The following is a 16980-nucleotide window of genomic DNA, read 5'->3' on the forward strand; positions in this document are numbered from 1 at the left end:
AAAGTTCCTCATGAGAGGCTTCTAGGAAAAGTAAAAAGTCATGGGATAGGTGGCGATGTCCTTTCATGGATTGCAAACTGGCTAAAAGACAGGAAACAGAGAGTAGGATTAAATGGTCAATTTTCTCAGTGGAAGGGAGTGGGCAGTGGAGTGCCTCAGGGATCTGTATTGGGACCCTTACTTTTCAATATATTTATAAATGATCTGGAAAGAAATACGACGAGTGAGATAATCAAATTTGCAGATGATACAAAATTGTTCAGAGTAGTTAAATCACAAGCAGATTGTGATAAACTGCAGGAAGACCTTGTGAGAATGGAAAATTGGGCATCAAAATGGCAGATGAAATTTAATGTGGATAAGTGCAAGGTGTTGCATATAGGGAAAAATAACCCATGCTATAATTACACAATGTTAGGTTCCATATTAGGTGCTACAACCCAAGAAAGAGACCTAGGCGTCATAGTGGATAACACATTGAAATCGTCGGTTCAGTGTGCTGCGGCAGTCAAAAAAGCAAACAGAATGTTGGGAATTATTAGAAAGGGAATGGTGAATAAAACGGAAAACGTCATAATGCCTCTGTATCGCTCCATGGTGAGACTGCACCTTGAATACTGTGTACAATTCTGGTCGCCGCATCTCAAAAAAGATATAATTGTGATGGAGAAGGTACAGAAAAGGGCTACCAAAATGATAAGGGGAATGGAACAGCTCCCCTATGAGGAAAGACTAAAGAGGTTAGGACTTTTCAGCTTGGAGAAGAGACAACTGAGGGGGGATATGATAGAGGTGTTTAAAATCATGAGAGGTCTAGAACGGGTAGATGTGAATCGGTTATTTACTCTTTCGGATAATAGAAAGACTAGGGGGCACTCCATGAAGTTAGCATGTGACATATTTAAAACTAATCGGAGAAAGTTCTTTTTTACTCAACGCACAATTAAACTCTGGAATTTGTTGCCAGAGGATGTGGTTAGTGCAGTAACTTAGTATAGCTGTGTTTAAAAATGGATTGGATAAGTTCTTGGAGGAGAAGTCCATTACCTGTTATTAATTAAGTTGACTTAGAAAATAGCCACTGCTATTACTAGCAACGGTAACATGGAATAGACTTAGTTTTTGGGTACTTGCCAGGTTCTTATGGCCTGGATTGGCCACTGTTGGAGACCCCAGGATGCTGGGCTTGATGGACCCTTGGTCTGACCCAGTGTGGCATGTTCTTATGTTCTTAATTTTCTCTTTCTTGTTGGTTTCTGATAGGGATTTAGTAATGAAAACGTATTTTAGAAATATGAAAGTGTTCTTTCTTTAGATGAAAGTACAGATTTTCCCCGATGTTGCAAAGAAAACACAAGAAAGAAAGAAACAATTTTTGCTTATAAGATCTCAGATACTAAACACGGGAGCAAAATTTCCTTGTAAATGCTACATCAGGTATCGAGAAGTAAATTATATATTGTATAGTCCATCTCAATTGTTGAAATTTATAACAGATAGAGTAACTCCTAGTATAGATAGAGTTAGTCCAGATGCATCTTCTCCTCAGTAAACGGAGATGTTCTATAAATGTAAAGTTGTAAGTCCAACTACAATTTCTTAATAGTAAAATATTATGAAGAAGCTCTCTTGAGTCATGGGATCTCTCTATATATTGAGGACTATATATTAACAACCAAATATGAATGTAGAATACACTTGTTAGATATTATTATGTAAAATGGTTATTATAATTCCTGTTCAGTCAAGATTATTTGATTGTTAAATGTAATAATTTCAATAAATAAAAAAATATTTTTAAAAAACCTCTCTGTTCTTTGTTTCACCATTTCAGAGGGGCTTTGAGGGGGTTCTAGGGGACGTCCATCTGCCCAGGAAAGCTGAACCATTATCATTCAGACGTAAGGCTGGAGACCATTATTGTTCACCCTCTTGTGCCTCAGAATTGTGCGAAGGGCAGGAGTGAGGATGAAACAGTTCATGAGTGTAGCTTGCTTATTGCGGCGGTTACTACCCCTAACTAATTACGCTAGATATTTCACTTAGATGCAGCTCTAACACTGCTCTCTGCATTAATGGTGGGGGTGGAAGGGAAATAGAACCAAAAGGTTACTAAGAGCCAAGAGTAACAGATAAGTATGAGGAAAAAAAAAGTGCGAAACTTGCTGGGCAGACTGGATGGGCCGTTTGGTCTTCTCCTGCCGTCATTTCTATGTTTCTGTGAGTCAAAGCGAGCCCATGGCTAGTAAGCAGGTTAATGTGAATGACAGTGACTTCAGCTGGTGAAGACATGGCTATAACATTTATTTTCAAAAGATGGAAGAGAAAACACACAAAATTTAAGGGGATAGGCATGGGGTTTGGATTGCCTTGACTAGGTCACAAATAGGAGAAGATAAATCTGCCATGTTCATGCACCTCCTTGTATTAACCTGCCAGATTTGTTCCTTCCTCCACATAAATCCATCTAGTTGCATGCGGTTCAGATCTATGGTATGCAGTATTCACAGCTTTGTACTTTGTACCTGAAGACTTTTCATATCTAAATAAATCAATATTTAGTTTTATTTTTTTAATTGGTCTCCAAGTTGAACTTGATCAAAGCTGACTCGGAGCACCTTTTAATAAATGTTGTTTGAGCCGCTATAGAAAATAGCCTTGAGGGTGCCATGGGAGTTATCTGGGAAGAAGCCAGTGCATTCATGTGAACCCTGACCCTGAAGTTAACTTGAGAAGTCTGATTCTAGATCACAGCCGGAGGCAACCTCACTACTGTCCAGTTGCCTGTTGGCCTCTGGTCACCTCCTTCTCCTCCTTAGCACCCTGTGCAGGCTTGGATGCTGGCATGTTCAGTCGCTATCATTTCTGTAAGTGGAGGGAGGTGAGAATGTGATAGAGAAGAGAGGGAGCGACCAGAGGGAGTTCGATGACTTAGCATTAAACTGGCATACATATGAAGCAAAACTTAGGTTCATTAAGAAAAATTTCCATTTGATCAGCAGGGAGGAATCTTGGCTGTAGATTGTTATTCATACAGAACTAATTGCATTAATAAACATAGCAAGGCTGATTCATAATCTGCTTATTAAAAGTGCACATTGTCAAAAACCAGGAGAATTGAAGGGGGTGAAGGTAATAAGCAGTAATTAAGGGTAGTGATGAAGGAAAGAGTTGAGAATGCACTGCTGCTAGAGAGAGTCTGGCACAGGGTCGGCAACTCCCGTACTCTGGTGTCGCAGGCTGATTGGGTTTTCAGGATATCCACAGTGAATGTATGTGTTAGGTGCATATCATTCCTGTCCACACTGAATACCTGCAGAACCGGACCGTCTTGGGCCACTCGCATTGGAGCTGCCACCCAGCCCTGAGCAAGTTCACTTGCACTCTGGCTATTGCAGATTTAGTTCTTGTTTTTTTTCTATAGCCCCTGCACGGACAGAGAGTATCCACAGCTGAACCCCAGTAATCAACAACGCTTCCCTAATTGTTGGAGGAAAGCTTTTTTATTTAAATGCCCCTTTACTACAACAGAAGAGAGCTCTGGTCCTGGAGAGTCACAAACAATATGCAAATGAATGCATAAAAGAGATTCACCTGCAGGGGAGGCAGTGCCAGCAGATCTATCTCATGCATATTCATTGTGGATATCCTGAAAACCAGGCCTGCTTGTAGCTCTCCAGGACCCCTGCCTTAGTGCTTCTTTTAATGACCAGCTGGGCCGAGCTGGATGATTGTGGGCGTTCATTCCCGATACCCAGAAAAAGTGTTTGTAATGGATCTAGCGTCCACGGCTGCCCTGAGTGGGATATGCTTGGAAGGGCTCCCTAAAACTCAAGCCAGCCGTTTGCAGTGCACCACCCATCACCGGAGACGGACTCCCCCCCTCCCCGAGGAATGGGCAGCTGAGAGCTTGGCTTTCCTCTCTGCCTGGGGCTTTGCTGCTCTAGTAGAGCTGGAGGTTTGATGGACTTCAGATGAAAGCAGAATGTGCTGTGCTTCTGTCTGAACGTTTGCTGCTCTTGGAGCTTCGCTGGTGCCAGGCACTGCAGAGCTCAGTAAGTAGCACTGTCTCTGGGCAATCTTAATTCCTGGCTCCTCTCCTTGAGAGCGCCAGACAATAAAAGGCTCAAAGGGTTGCAACTTGCCAAGGAATGTTCCCTCCCACTCCTGCCCCTCATGTTTTTCCACTTTGATCCTTGCCAGCACTGGATTTACAGCCGCAGGATTGCAGCCTCTCATACACCTTAAAGGGGGAACGGAAGACACGGATGCCGTTCTGGGACTGGCTTTATCTACCCAAAGCAAAGAGCATGAAGCCATGTCCTGTGATCACACAGTCTGTGGGAGACTTGGGATGTGTGCATGCCCCTGCCTTCCACTGGCCCACACTGCCATTCCAGTAGCCCATGGAAAAGGTGCTCCAGCAATGCCTCCCTGAAGGGAGACTCACTGGGCAGAAGAGCTGCTTGATGCTCTCGTCACTGTAGGGGTGGGGGTAAAACAGGGGAGAAGCCATATCTCACCTCTTATGTACATTTTTCTGTGCTTATTTTAGTTTGAGAGAAGAGTAAAGGGGGATGGGGATCTTCCTTGTGGCTTAGGTGGGCTCCATTTTCAAAAGTGTGCAAAACTGCAAGGTGTCAGGTTGCATGCGTAGCCCTGTAATCTGCACAGTCTGAGTGTGAATCCCTATTGACTTTATGTGGCTGCCTTGAAGCTAGAGGTGGACAATATGCTCATTTACTTAGCTAGATGTGTAATATGGAGGCCTGCAAACAGGTTGCACATTCATTGGACTAATTAGTGACTTTCCACGGGACCTCTGACTTTAATCCATTAATTCTACTGTAAAGCCTCCAAAGGGTGCTCCGACTGACCCTGCCAAGCTTTCCCTCACCAAAAGCTCGTGGAAGTAGCCAGCTCCATGTTTTCAGTACAGGCCGATCCAGTCCTGGGAGAACCCGTCTGCCAAGCATGGATTTCTAGTTCTGGCTTATCAGAGAAAATTGGAAAGCTATGTCCATGGTCTAGCAGGGTGAACCAGGATGGTATGGAACCAGTCTGCACGTCTGGGCTTCGTCAGAGAGCACCGAGAAGATTTAAGAGAAACCGGATTTTAATAGCAGAGCAACCTCTTAAGTAATTCCTCCTTTCTTAATTGTGATATTTTGGAATAGCAACAGATTTTTCAGCGTTGCTAATTGCAGTTTGTTTACTTTGCATTAATGTTGGTTGCCAAAACTTTCCCTGCAGGTTGTAGCCTTGGGGTCATGGAGTGCCTTCCAGCAGATGGACCTAGCTATCAGGCCCATTGACCCAAGCTTGCTGAGGGGATCTGTGAATGCCAGCCTGCGGGTGGGCTGCTTGCCCCCTGTTCTTTCACTTGTTCACACCTTGGATGAATTCTTCCTTGTGCGTCATCTCTGGGCCTTGGGAGTTGAATAACGAGCGCAGGTTTCTACAGGTTCTGGCTGGGAGTGGAGGGGAATGTGGACACACCTGGTTCATCCTCTACTTTGCCTTCTAATACTTGCAGTTGGTAACTTGTTTTTAGTTTGATTAGCTATGTATTCTGGGGTTTTTACAATTATTGCTGAATTTGGTATTTATAAGCAGTTGCATGCCAAATACATTGGAAACAATAACAGTGCAAGTCTTAACCCTGCTCTGGATTGGGAGGGAAGTTGGTCTCCATGTTACATTTCTCTTCCAAAATACCACAAAGAGGAAGCATCCCACACCAGGGGGGTGCACAGCATCAATCCTAACTGCCCAGTCAATGAGGCAATAGCTGCTGTATCTCAGGGGCTCCTTCTATGGTTTGAATATTCCTGATTAGGGCTGTAGTGGGTAGGGGTAGGCTCTAAATCCTCTGGATATCAATAGTGAATGCCCAGTCATCCATGCTCACTTGTTTCAGAAGAAGCACAGTAGGTACACAGGTCTATCTACCACCATCTACCTTCCAGTCTACCATGCTAGTTAATTACTGTTTTAGCATGCCCTAGTATGGAATGGGGACTTCCCTAAACTGGTATTTGAGGGCAGCAATTCCGAGACTAAAATTTTTAAAGGAATATGAATATTCTTTATTTTATGTTCCCTTTTATGGTGACAAGATAGTGCCATGTCTAAGCAACTTCTCTCACTTGTTTACACAGTGCCCTGCCCCGGGGGGATTCTTCCGAGGTGCAGATCAGAGAAGTAACTGGGCAAACCTTTCCAAAAACCAGTTAACAGTAGAAATCTAGTGTTCAACCCTCTCCCAGAACTGTAACAGCTCCACAGGACCCACACGTAGGATCTGCTCTGGGTGAAATTTTAAAGAAATAAGGATACCTAAAAATACATAAATAAGCTGTGAGGATCAGTCTTAGCATTAATTCTACCCTCCCAATGCAGATGGCTGAGGACCAGATCTTTTCCAACCTTTTTTTGTTGCTATTAGATGAGTCCTTCATTCCAACTTCGCTACCTGACTGATGCACCCCTGGTCAGTGACGGTGTTGTACTAAGGAACAGGATTCCTTTCAGTCTCTGCCAGATGATATCGTTTTCCATGTAGGAGGGTGGCTGCCGGACCCTCCTGGCCACTGGAATGCAGTTCTGGCCTCTGAATGTTTTTTAAAGCATTAAATAAAAAAGTCATTCAGCAGGGCAGAGTTTAGACAATTAATTTTCTTCATAGCGGAAGACTCAGGATGGGTGAATCACTGTAATAAAAGAGCGGGAGGCGGACGATACCTTTGTCCTGTGCTGGAATGTGAGGGCCAGAGCATTTCTCCTAAAACGACTCATAGAGGTGAGGTTTGTCCTTGGGGGATGCAAATCTATCCCAAAGGCAGTGAGTTAGACAACTGTATTCTGCAAGAAATGCTGTGCCCCACACACTGAGACTGTGCAGTGATGCGCACGCTAGGCCAGAGGCTGAGAGCCTCCTGAACACATTGCATGAGTCCCAGGAGGCTGAAACACAGGGCATTGCACATGAGCCTGGGCTCCATGGGAACTCATCGCAAGATCATTTCAGAAATGCATCCCTTGGACTGACTGCACACAAGGCCATCAGGATAAATTTCCCTTACAGTCTAGGACCTTGCATAACTCATTCCACCTGTTTTCTAGGATCGGAGCCAGTGCAAGAGTACCAGACACCTTATTCACCTATCAGTGGCAGCTCTGGCATAGCATGCACTGCTCACTCTGCCAAATCCTACATGCCCTCTCCACCGTGCCCAGCATCCCTTCTCTCTATACCTCCCTCTCCACCGTGCCCAGCATCCCTTCTCTCTCTGCCTCTCTCTCCACCATGCCCAGCATCCCTTCTCTCTATGGCTCTCTCTCCTCTTCTCCCACCAGCATCCCTTCTCTCTATGGCTCTCTCTCCTCTTCTCCCACCAGCATCCCTTCTCTCTGTCTCCCTCTCCTCTTCTCCCACCAGCATCCCTTCTCTCTATGTCTCCCTCTCCTCTTCTCCCACCAGCATCCCTTCTCTCTATGTCTCCCTCTCCTCTTCTCCCACCAGCATCCCTTCTCTCTGTCTCCCTCTCCTCTTCTCCCACCAGCATCCCTTCTCTCTATGCCTCCCTCTCTTCTCCCACCAGCATCCCTTCTCTCTATGCCTCTCTCTCCTCTTCTCCCACCAGCATCCCTTCTCTCTATACCTCTCTCTCCTCTTCTCCCACCAGCATCCCTTCTCCCTATGCCTCTCTCTCCTCTTCTCCCACCAGCATCCCTTCTATGTCTCCCTCTCCTCTTCTCCCACTAGCATCCCTTCTCTCTGTCTCCCTCTCCTCTTCTCCCACCAGCATCCCTTCTCTCTATACCTCCCTCTCCTCTTCTCCCACCACCATCCCTTCTCTCTATGCCTCTCTCTCCTCTTCTCTCAGTAGCATCCCTTCTCTCTATGCCTCTCTCTCTCTTCTCCCACCAGCATCCCTTCTCTCTATACCTCTCTCTCCTCTTCTCCCACCAGCATCCCTTCTCTCTATGCCTCTCTCTCTCTTCTCCCACCAGCATCCCTTCTCTCTATACCTCCCTCTCCTCTTCTCCCACCAGCATCCCTTCTCTCTATGCCTCTCTCTCCTCTTCTCCCACCACCATCCCTTCTCTCTATGCCTCTCTCTCCTCTTCTCCCAGTAGCATCCTTCTTTCATCCTTCTCTCCCTGCTCTGCATAGCAGCATCACTCCAATCACTGACCCTTTTTTTTTTTGCAGTGCTCAGCATCTTCTCTCCACTTCCCCACCTTCACCTATCCAGCATCCTTTCTGTACAACTCCCCCCCGTACCCGATATCTCCTCCCTTCTCTCTTCTGGTGCTGTTGCTTAACTATTGGCTTTTGCCATCCCTCTAATTGTTGGGGCCCTGTGTGACTGCATGGATTTCCTAATGAAGGAACTGGTCTTGTCTGGCACCACAAGGTGAGCGCTTTGGCCCAAACATTACCTTCTCTGATGTTGGCTCGTGTCATTCTTACCAGACGACCAAGTCCTCTTATCACATTGCCTGAGTGCAGGGTAAATATTGCTCTCAGACAAACACACGACCTACCCACCTGCACTTTCCCTGCAAATGCTGTATCGGGTCGTGCAGTCAAACCCTGGAGCTATTTTTCTGTTTTGCTAATGATTAATTAACTCCTTCTCGCCTCATGCAATGGTATCTGTCTGGGGGCTTGCATTACCTTCCTACGTGGGGTTTGCAAGGTCCTTGATCTTCTTGCCATGGTAACCAACGGTTGTGCCCCTTCACCCACCCACCCACTGATTGGAGCTGAATCTGATGTATTAGGAAACCTTTCCTCTTATCCCACATGGCCTGTATTCTCTTATTTCCAGGTACAGGAAATGCATTGCAGGTGTGTATATTCTACATTACTGGGCAAATAATGTATGAATCAAGGACGGTGTGGAAGCTGAAAGCTGTCAAGGGACAGAAGAACATAAGAACATGCCATATTGGGTCAGACCAAGGGTCCATCAAGCCCAGCATCCTGTGTCCAACAGAGGCCAAACCAGGCCACAAGAACCTGGCAAGTACCCAAACACCGATGCCAGTAATAGCAGTGGCCATTCCCCAAGTCAAGCAGACACCCCTTGCTGGAGAAAGTCTCTCCCCCAACCCCTCCATATCAGGAGAAAGTCAGTCTTGTTAAATAAGAAATGCATAGCAGAGTAACTTCTGATTTTCACCTCCTGCCACTGTTGCACTGCAGTGACTTTAGGTGACTCAGCTGCAGTGCTGCCTGGCCACCATGGTAGCCACTGCTTTCACCTATTGCTTTGCAGACGAATGTATAGGGAGGAAGCACGGCTGCAAAGGCTTCCTGTGCCAGGGGGTCCCAGGCCACCTGTTATACCGGGCTAAGATGGAGGATACCAGCTTCAGGCAAAGGTTTTATATTTTAATGCTTCTCATTACATGCAAACAGCCACCTCGAGGGTGGATGAACCAATACCACATTTCTCGTGCCCACAAAGCTAGCAGAGAAGAAAAGGTACAATGATGTTCTTAGAAGTAATGCCCAGTTTATTGGATAATGTGAAAAAATGGTTTGTTCAAGGTGACATGGAAGAAGTGGTAGAGAGCTCACTGCTGCAATCCCCAGGCCCCTGCCACCCACGTCCTGTCCTCAGCTGTCACTTATGAAGCTAAGATGCCCGTTATACCAGGATAGGGCACCATTCAACAATACTTTTTATTCAGCTGTACAAGTCACCGAAAGACAGGCTTCTGACCGATGTGCATTACACCTTCACCTGCCTGGAGTGCCAGGTCACCAGAGTCCGGGTCAGCCAGTGCTTGCTGTGTTCTGGGATTTGTAGTTACAGCATCTCTCAGAACTGACTCTGTAAAACCGTTTCTGCATCCTGTTGCTCGCCTTCACTCTGAACGTTTGGGCGCCACGACTGCAGGAGGAGGCTGACTCCATTTCTTTTGGTCTGCAGAATCCACTCCTGGCTTTACCCCACTGCTGCATGGATTCCTGGCTCTTTTCTGCATCTCCCTGCAGGCAGCGGAGGAAAGCTAGGGCTGCAGCAGCAGCAGACTTGGAGCTCGTTGCTAATCCTCGGTGGGTGACGTTTCCTAGGGCCCCTCCCCCAGGTCTGCTCTTCTCTGAGATGCTATGCATTGGTTCCGGTCCAGTTGAATGTGGGAAAGAAACATTTTATAAGTGTACAGGAAAATAATGGGTTTCTTGTTAACCCGTTCACATTGCTGTTTGCTCCCCACCCCATTCATTAATACAAACACTTTTTACATGGTTTTTGTAACATGAACATAGTGCTCAGTAAAATAGAAGTAAGAAGTTCAGTCACAATTGCTTTAATTTTATCACATGTGTCCCCCTGGGCACATGTGCCAGGGCAGTGCAGCTGCAGGGTGGAGGCTCTGTGTGATGCTTCTGCTCTACATGGCTTAGGACGTGTATCTCAAAATAAGTTAGTCAGTCCCAGGTTGCATAGGCCACAGCTACGTGCCATCTGGCGTGATTTTGATTTCAGGGGGGTACAGCTCCAGCTGGGCATTCACCTGGTTATTCATGGCGTAGAATTCTTGGTGGCCGGGATTGAAGGGAAGGTTGTTGGTGAAAGGCAGAGTTGGGATGCGATGGTACCGCTGGTTGGTCTTTTGCACGATGCATTCCCGGCACCTCTTGCCAACCAGGTAGATCATTTCACATATGTTCAGGAGGACACAGATGGCCGAGGTCACCACCATGAAGATAGTGAAGATATTCTTTTCAGTGGGGCGGGAGATGAAGCAGTCAACAATGTTGGGGCAAGGGTCAATGCTGCATTTCACCACGTTGGGCAGGGAATAGTTTCTGTACAGCCTGTGGAAGACGTACAAGAAGATGATATCCACAGCGGCCTTGAAGAGCAGGCTGAGTAGGTAGGTCCACCAGAGGCCTCCCCTCTTCTTGGCAGTGTCTGGATACAGTTTGCTGCAGTTCTCCCCCATTTTTTCTTGGTGCTTTTTCTCGCGGTCTTCCCGGTAGGCCACGTGCATGATGACCAGGAGAGAGGGGCAGGTGACCAGGATGAGCTGCAGGGCCCACAGTCGGATGTGGGACACTGGGAAGAAGTGGTCATAGCAGACATTGGTGCAGCCGGGCTGCCGGGTGTTACAGTCAAACTCTCCTTGCTCATCGCCCCACACCCTCTCGGCGGCTACCACATAAACCAGCAAGCGGAAGATGAAGACCACTGAGAGCCATAGGCGGCCGAAGGCAGTGGAGAACTTGTTGACCCCACTCAGAAGCCCCTGGAAGAGTCCCCAGTTCATAGCGTCTCTTGGCCTGGCAGGAGGAAGAGTAAAATCTTGGGATTAGATGGCAGCAGCTACAGGGGCTAGTGCCCGCCCTGGCAAATCGCCAATTGGACCCTCTGTTTCTAACCTTCCCTAAGTGGGGATCTAGCAAGTGCTTACAAACGGGCCGATACAGTAAAAACGTGGAAGAGCGGGCGAGTGCCCGCTCTCCCAGTGCGCGCACAGGCCAGTCTCCTGTGCGCGCGATACGTATTTTAATTTATTTTAATTAGGGCCGGCGGTAAAAAGAGGCGCTAGGGACACTAGCGCATCCCTAGCGCCTCTTTTTTGAAAGGAGCGGCAGTTGTCAGCGAGTTTGACAGCCGACGCTCAATTTTGCCGGCATCAGTTCTCAAACCTGCTGACAGCCATGGGTTCAGAAACCGGACGCCGGCAAAATTGAGCATCCGGTTTTCGACCTGCGAGCCACGGGCCTATTTCAATTTTTTTTTTACTTTTTTTTTAACTTTCGGGACCTCAGACTTAATATCGCCATGCACTTTCCTGGTGGCTGGAGAAATTAGCACCTACCTAAGGGGTAAAACTAGCACGTCCAAAACGCGTGTCCAACCCCCCCGAACCTAATAGCGCCCGCAACATGCAAATGCATGTTGATGGCCCTATTAGGTATTCCCGCGCGATTCAGAAAGCAAAATGTGCGGCCAAGCCACACATTTTATTTTCAGAAATTAGCGCCTACCCAAAGGTAGGCATTAATTTCTCCGGGCACCGGGAAAGTGCACAGAAAAGCAGTAAAAACTGCTTTTCTGTGCACCCTCTGACTTAATATCATGGCGATATTAAGTCGGTGCTCCAACGAAGCGCACTGTTAACCCGCAGTTGGATGCGCATTTTGGACGTGCTATTACCCCTTACTGAATAAGGGGTAAAGCTAGCGCGTCCAAAACGCGCGTCCAATCGTGGGTTAACAGTGCGCTCCGCCGGAGCACACTGTACTGTATCGGCCCGAAAGAAGGTGGGAACGTGCCCATGCAATCCCTTCCACCCATGGGATTTTGGGGGGTTAATTTAATTTGATTCTGACTAAGATTAAATTTAGAAAGCAGTGTGTAATAGCTAATGAGCTGCTGACGGGCTTGCTAGGGATAATGAGGAAATAATGAAGTGGTAGAATGTATTAATTTTCACTTGTTACAGAAAACGCTGCTCCTGTGCCTGGCGCTCACGGCTCCTCTTTGTCTGCAGGGCCCCTTACTGGGAAGCGCTTGGAGATCGGGCCTTCGGGGCAGGGACAGGGGCAGGTAGGGACGAGCCAGCCCAGGAGGCAGAAGAAACCCCTGCACCCTAAACCACCTTTCTGATATAAATAGCCCCGGAATTTACAGCGCAAGGTGAACAGAAATCAAACCCCGGCAAGGATTTTGTAATGGGATTTTCCTGTCCTTCAGTAGAACTTTTGTGACGATTCCTCGGAACATTTCCCCTCACCACAGTTAGGGCAGGGCCTGGCTAGCGAGGGCCACGGGCCGGGGCCGGGGCTCAGGGTTCTCCTTACCTGCGATCCTGGAGGCGCCGCGTCCTCTCTAAGCCATGGCAGAGGCGTCTGAGCACTGGAGTTGCACCTGCAGCCCCGCCCCGCCCTCACCTGCAAGCCAAGCCCCGCCCTCACCTGCAAGCCCCGCCCTCTCCTTGCGAAAGCCCCAGCGAGTCATCCGCGTTTCCCCCCCGGGAAAAGCTTTTAAGGGTTTTTTTCTTTTTCTTAAGAAAGGTAAATCAAACCAGAAGGCTGCAGATCCTGTTCTTGGAATCAGACTTTATTACAAAAGAGTTGCGGAAGATGTGGACAGTTGAAGGGGTTTAAGCCTGCAGAGCTGGAAACCCCCCTGCCGAGGCCCTCCTGAACAATGAGTGCTTTCTTACCCCCAGAGGGAGCGGGGGCCTGCCCTCTTCAGGGGGACTCTGGAGTCTCTCTGCTTCCCTTCTCTGGGTTTTAGGTACAAAATCGCAGCCATTCAAGGCTACACAAGGAGCTTTGTAAATATGCTGATTCCACAACCTGCACTCGTTTCTGTCTTACATTTCTTTTGCAATTTCTGCCAGAAATGTTTTCACAGACTGGGGCAGGTTGCAAATGTACATAGAAAATTAAAACCATAACAAGAAATAATAATAATAAACAGACAGTAACATACACATGACAATTCTTTTAAAGCCATCAGCAGGGACAGGCAGTTAATGAAAAAAAAAAAGCATAAGCAATTTAAAAAAATGAACTTTCAAGGCTGCTTTAAAGTGTTTAGACTGCATTCTATGTATTAAAGCAGGAGGTAAGGAAGTGCAGACTCATGTGAGTGCAAGATTGAGAGGTAGATCGAAAGCTTCTACAAGGTGTACAGATTTTTAAAATGGAACCGACCCAGGAGAGCTGAGGTCATTTAAGAGATTAGGACTTGGATGTTGGATCGCAGTTACTAACATGGACCCTTCTCCTTTCTGTATGGTGGACACAGACACAGTGACAGAGTAAATGACAGCAGACAAAGACCAGTATGGCCCATGCAGTTTGCTGAGCGAGGTGCTTCGGGCTGTCCTCCCACTCCCTGCAGGCTCCAGGCTCTGAGCACCCAGAAACCTTAGCCCAGATCACCGCAGGGCTTCATTTCCAGCCTCTCTCTTTAAACCATGCCCTTTTGAATTCTTCACCACCTCTTCCAGGAGGGCGTTCCAGGCATCTGTGCCATCTTTTATTCCTGGTTGACCCAGACTGCAGCCTTTCATGAGCCTGGATGGAAGCTCCGGGCAGAATTCCCAGATTAGATGCCTTAATTATACGTTTCAATCTCACCTCCTGCTGGTTAAACCCCAGGGGAGATGGAGACCTGGTCCCTGCTGCACCTCACTGCTCCGTCTGCCCTTTCCCAGACCACATACAGCCAATTCACCCAATATCCACCCTCCCCTCCTAGCTCAGATTATCCGATTCTGATAGTTTTACTTTGCAGTCTCAGTTTTTCCCATATTCCTTCTTGAACTGAGGGAAATATTTTATAGATCAGAGTTGATATATTTTTTTTCAATAGCAGAGGCTTTTGATTTTGTTAGAAATAAAATTCCCAGAGCTCCTTACTAATGCTATTTAAACAGGGACAGATTGCGTGATTTAGTCCTTGGTAGGTTCGCTGGCCATGACTGTCGGTGCCAGCTCTGTGGGTGGTTGACCATCCCCAGTTTTGTGTCCTTCGTTGCTGTAGATCGGGAGCTGAGAGCTCCATGCTGCCGAGGAGAATAAGAGGAAGGAAGTGCTTCTGACTTATTGCTACTGCTGCCACCTTTCCCTGCAGCTAATTGGCTGGCTGTAGAATGTTTGACCAATGGGATGCAGGAGAGGTCAGGAAGGAAACATTTGTATCTTCTCTGTTGCTACAACTCCCATCACCCTCTGCAGCTTATTGGTTGGCTGTAGAATGTTTGACCAATGGGATGCAGGGGAGGTCAGGAAGGAAACATTTGTATCTTCTCAGTTGCTACAACTCCCATCACCCTCTGCAGCTTATTGGTTGGCTGTAGAATGTTTGACCAATGGGATGCAGGGGAGGTCAGGAAGGAAACATTTGTATCTTCTCTGTTGCTACAACTCCCATCACCCTCTGCAGCTTATTGGTTGGCTGTAGAATGTTTGACCAATGGGATGCAGGGGAGGTCAGGAAGGAAACATTTGTATCTTCTCAGTTGCTACAACTCCCATCACCCTCTGCAGCTTATTGGTTGGCTGTAGAATGTTTGACCAATGGGATGCAGGGGAGGTCAGGAAGGAAACATTTGTATCTTCTCTGTTGCTACAACTCCCATCACCCTCTGCAGCTTATTGGTTGGCTGTAGAATGTTTGACCAATGGGATGCAGGGGAGGTCAGGAAGGAAACATTTGTATCTTCTCTGTTGCTACAACTCCCATCACCCTCTGCAGCTTATTGGTTGGCTGTAGAATGTTTGACCAATGGGATGCAGGGGAGGTCAGGAAGGAAACATTTGTATCTTCTCAGTTGCTACAACTCCCATCACCCTCTGCAGCTTATTGGTTGGCTGTAGAATGTTTGACCAATGGGATGCAGGGGAGGTCAGGAAGGAAACATTTGTATCTTCTCTGTTGCTACAACTCCCATCACCCTCTGCAGCTTATTGGTTGGCTGTAGAATGTTTGACCAATGGGATGCAGGGGAGGTCAGGAAGGAAACATTTGTATCTTCTCTGTTGCTACAACTCACATCACCCTCTGCAGCTTATTGGTTGGCTGTAGAATGTTTGACCAGGGGGCTATAGAGGGATCAGAGAGTAGCATCAGTTTAGGACAGGCTTCCTACCCTTTGACTGACCTGAGGTGCAGTGGAGATGAGAAGGGCCAGGTACTTGTGGCCTGGATTGGCCACTGTTGGGAACAGGATACTGGTCTTGATGGACTCTGTCTGATCCAGTATGGCAATTCTTATAGAGGGAGTGAAAGAGGGACAGAGGAGTATGAGGAGGTGATAGGGACGATGGACAGAAGAGGAGTGGGAATGCAGACTGGTAAGTGGGAAGACTGATTATAATGGTGATAGTGGCCAGGAGAGACAATACTGTTGTGAGGGTCTGGGAGAGGAATTGTGGATGGAAGAGGAAGAGAGAAACAGTGAACAATGGAGGGGCTGAGAGCAGGCTGCCAGAGAGGTCATTGATATCTAGAGGAGCCGGGGTGAGGGGTTAAGCAAAGGGGAATGAATGACAGTGGAGGTAAAGCAATGAAGGGTTGTAAGAAGAGAGGAAGGAGTGAGAACAGGCTTGGAAGTGGGAAGAGAAGATAATTAGCTGTGGAGCAACATGGAAGAAAAAAACAAATGGGAGGAAGAGCAGAAAATAAATTCTGAAAGGAATGGGAAGGCAGAGAGGAAACTAAGAGAGAAGCAAAATACCGATCTGGGGGCGGGGGGGGCAGCCCTGCAATCAGAGGAAATGAAGTATTTTACTGGATGGAGGGGGAAGGGGGAGGGGGTTGCGATGCCATGGGCTGAAAACTCTCTCTCAAAAATTGCTCCCCCTTGCAGCCCCAGTATTGAGAGGCTTGAACTGAGATGGAAAGGGGGCGGGGACGACAGCATTCCCTTACTTCCCAAAAATAATAAAAAGAATCCCGCAGGAGGCAGCCGTGATCTCTGGGTGGGGGGCAGGGCCTGGAATCTGCGTGTGCACCTAGGGTCAGGGAGGGCAGAGCAGGGAAGTCATCAAAGCCAAAAGATGAGGAGGAGTGAAGGGATGAGAAGAGGAGCAGAGCAGAATGGGTGGAGGGGAAATAGGGAGCAGATCAGGCTAAGGGGGTGCAGGAAATGGAGGTAACACCCAAATAGAAAAGTCAAAGGGTGCCCATGCAGGGTGGGAAAAGGAGAGGAGAGGATAAGATGAGGACTGGAGGAGGAGGATATTAGGGTAATGTGAGAGGAAAGGGAGAGGAGAGGATAAGACGGGGTCTGGAGGAGGAGGGTATTAGGATAATGTGAAAGGAAAGGAAGAGGAGAGGATAAGACGTGGACTGGAGGAGGAGGATATTAGGATAATGTGAGAGGAAAGGGAGAGGAGAGGATAAGACAGGGACTGGAGGAGGAGGATATTAGGATAATCTGAGAGGAGAGGAGAGGATATGATGGGGACTGGAGGAGGAGGATATTAGGAGA

At 47.5% G+C, this 16980-nt stretch overlaps 1 protein-coding gene across 1 annotated transcript; it reads right to left on the reverse strand.

The window, feature by feature from the left end:
- Positions 1–9395: 9395 nt before the first annotated feature.
- LOC115073316 (gap junction beta-4 protein-like) lies at positions 9396–12931 on the reverse strand. Its single transcript, XM_029571634.1, has 2 exons — positions 12833–12931; positions 9396–11305 (listed from the first exon to the last, which is right to left on the reverse strand). The coding sequence occupies exon 2, from the start codon at positions 11290–11292 to the stop codon at positions 10477–10479; it is 816 nt and encodes a 271-aa protein (XP_029427494.1). The 5' UTR covers positions 11293–11305; positions 12833–12931; the 3' UTR covers positions 9396–10476.
- Positions 12932–16980: the final 4049 nt, after the last annotated feature.

The sequence above is a fragment of the Rhinatrema bivittatum genome, chromosome 11 (genome assembly GCF_901001135.1).
Source record: "Rhinatrema bivittatum chromosome 11, aRhiBiv1.1, whole genome shotgun sequence".
Lineage (NCBI taxonomy): Eukaryota > Metazoa > Chordata > Amphibia > Gymnophiona > Rhinatrematidae > Rhinatrema > Rhinatrema bivittatum.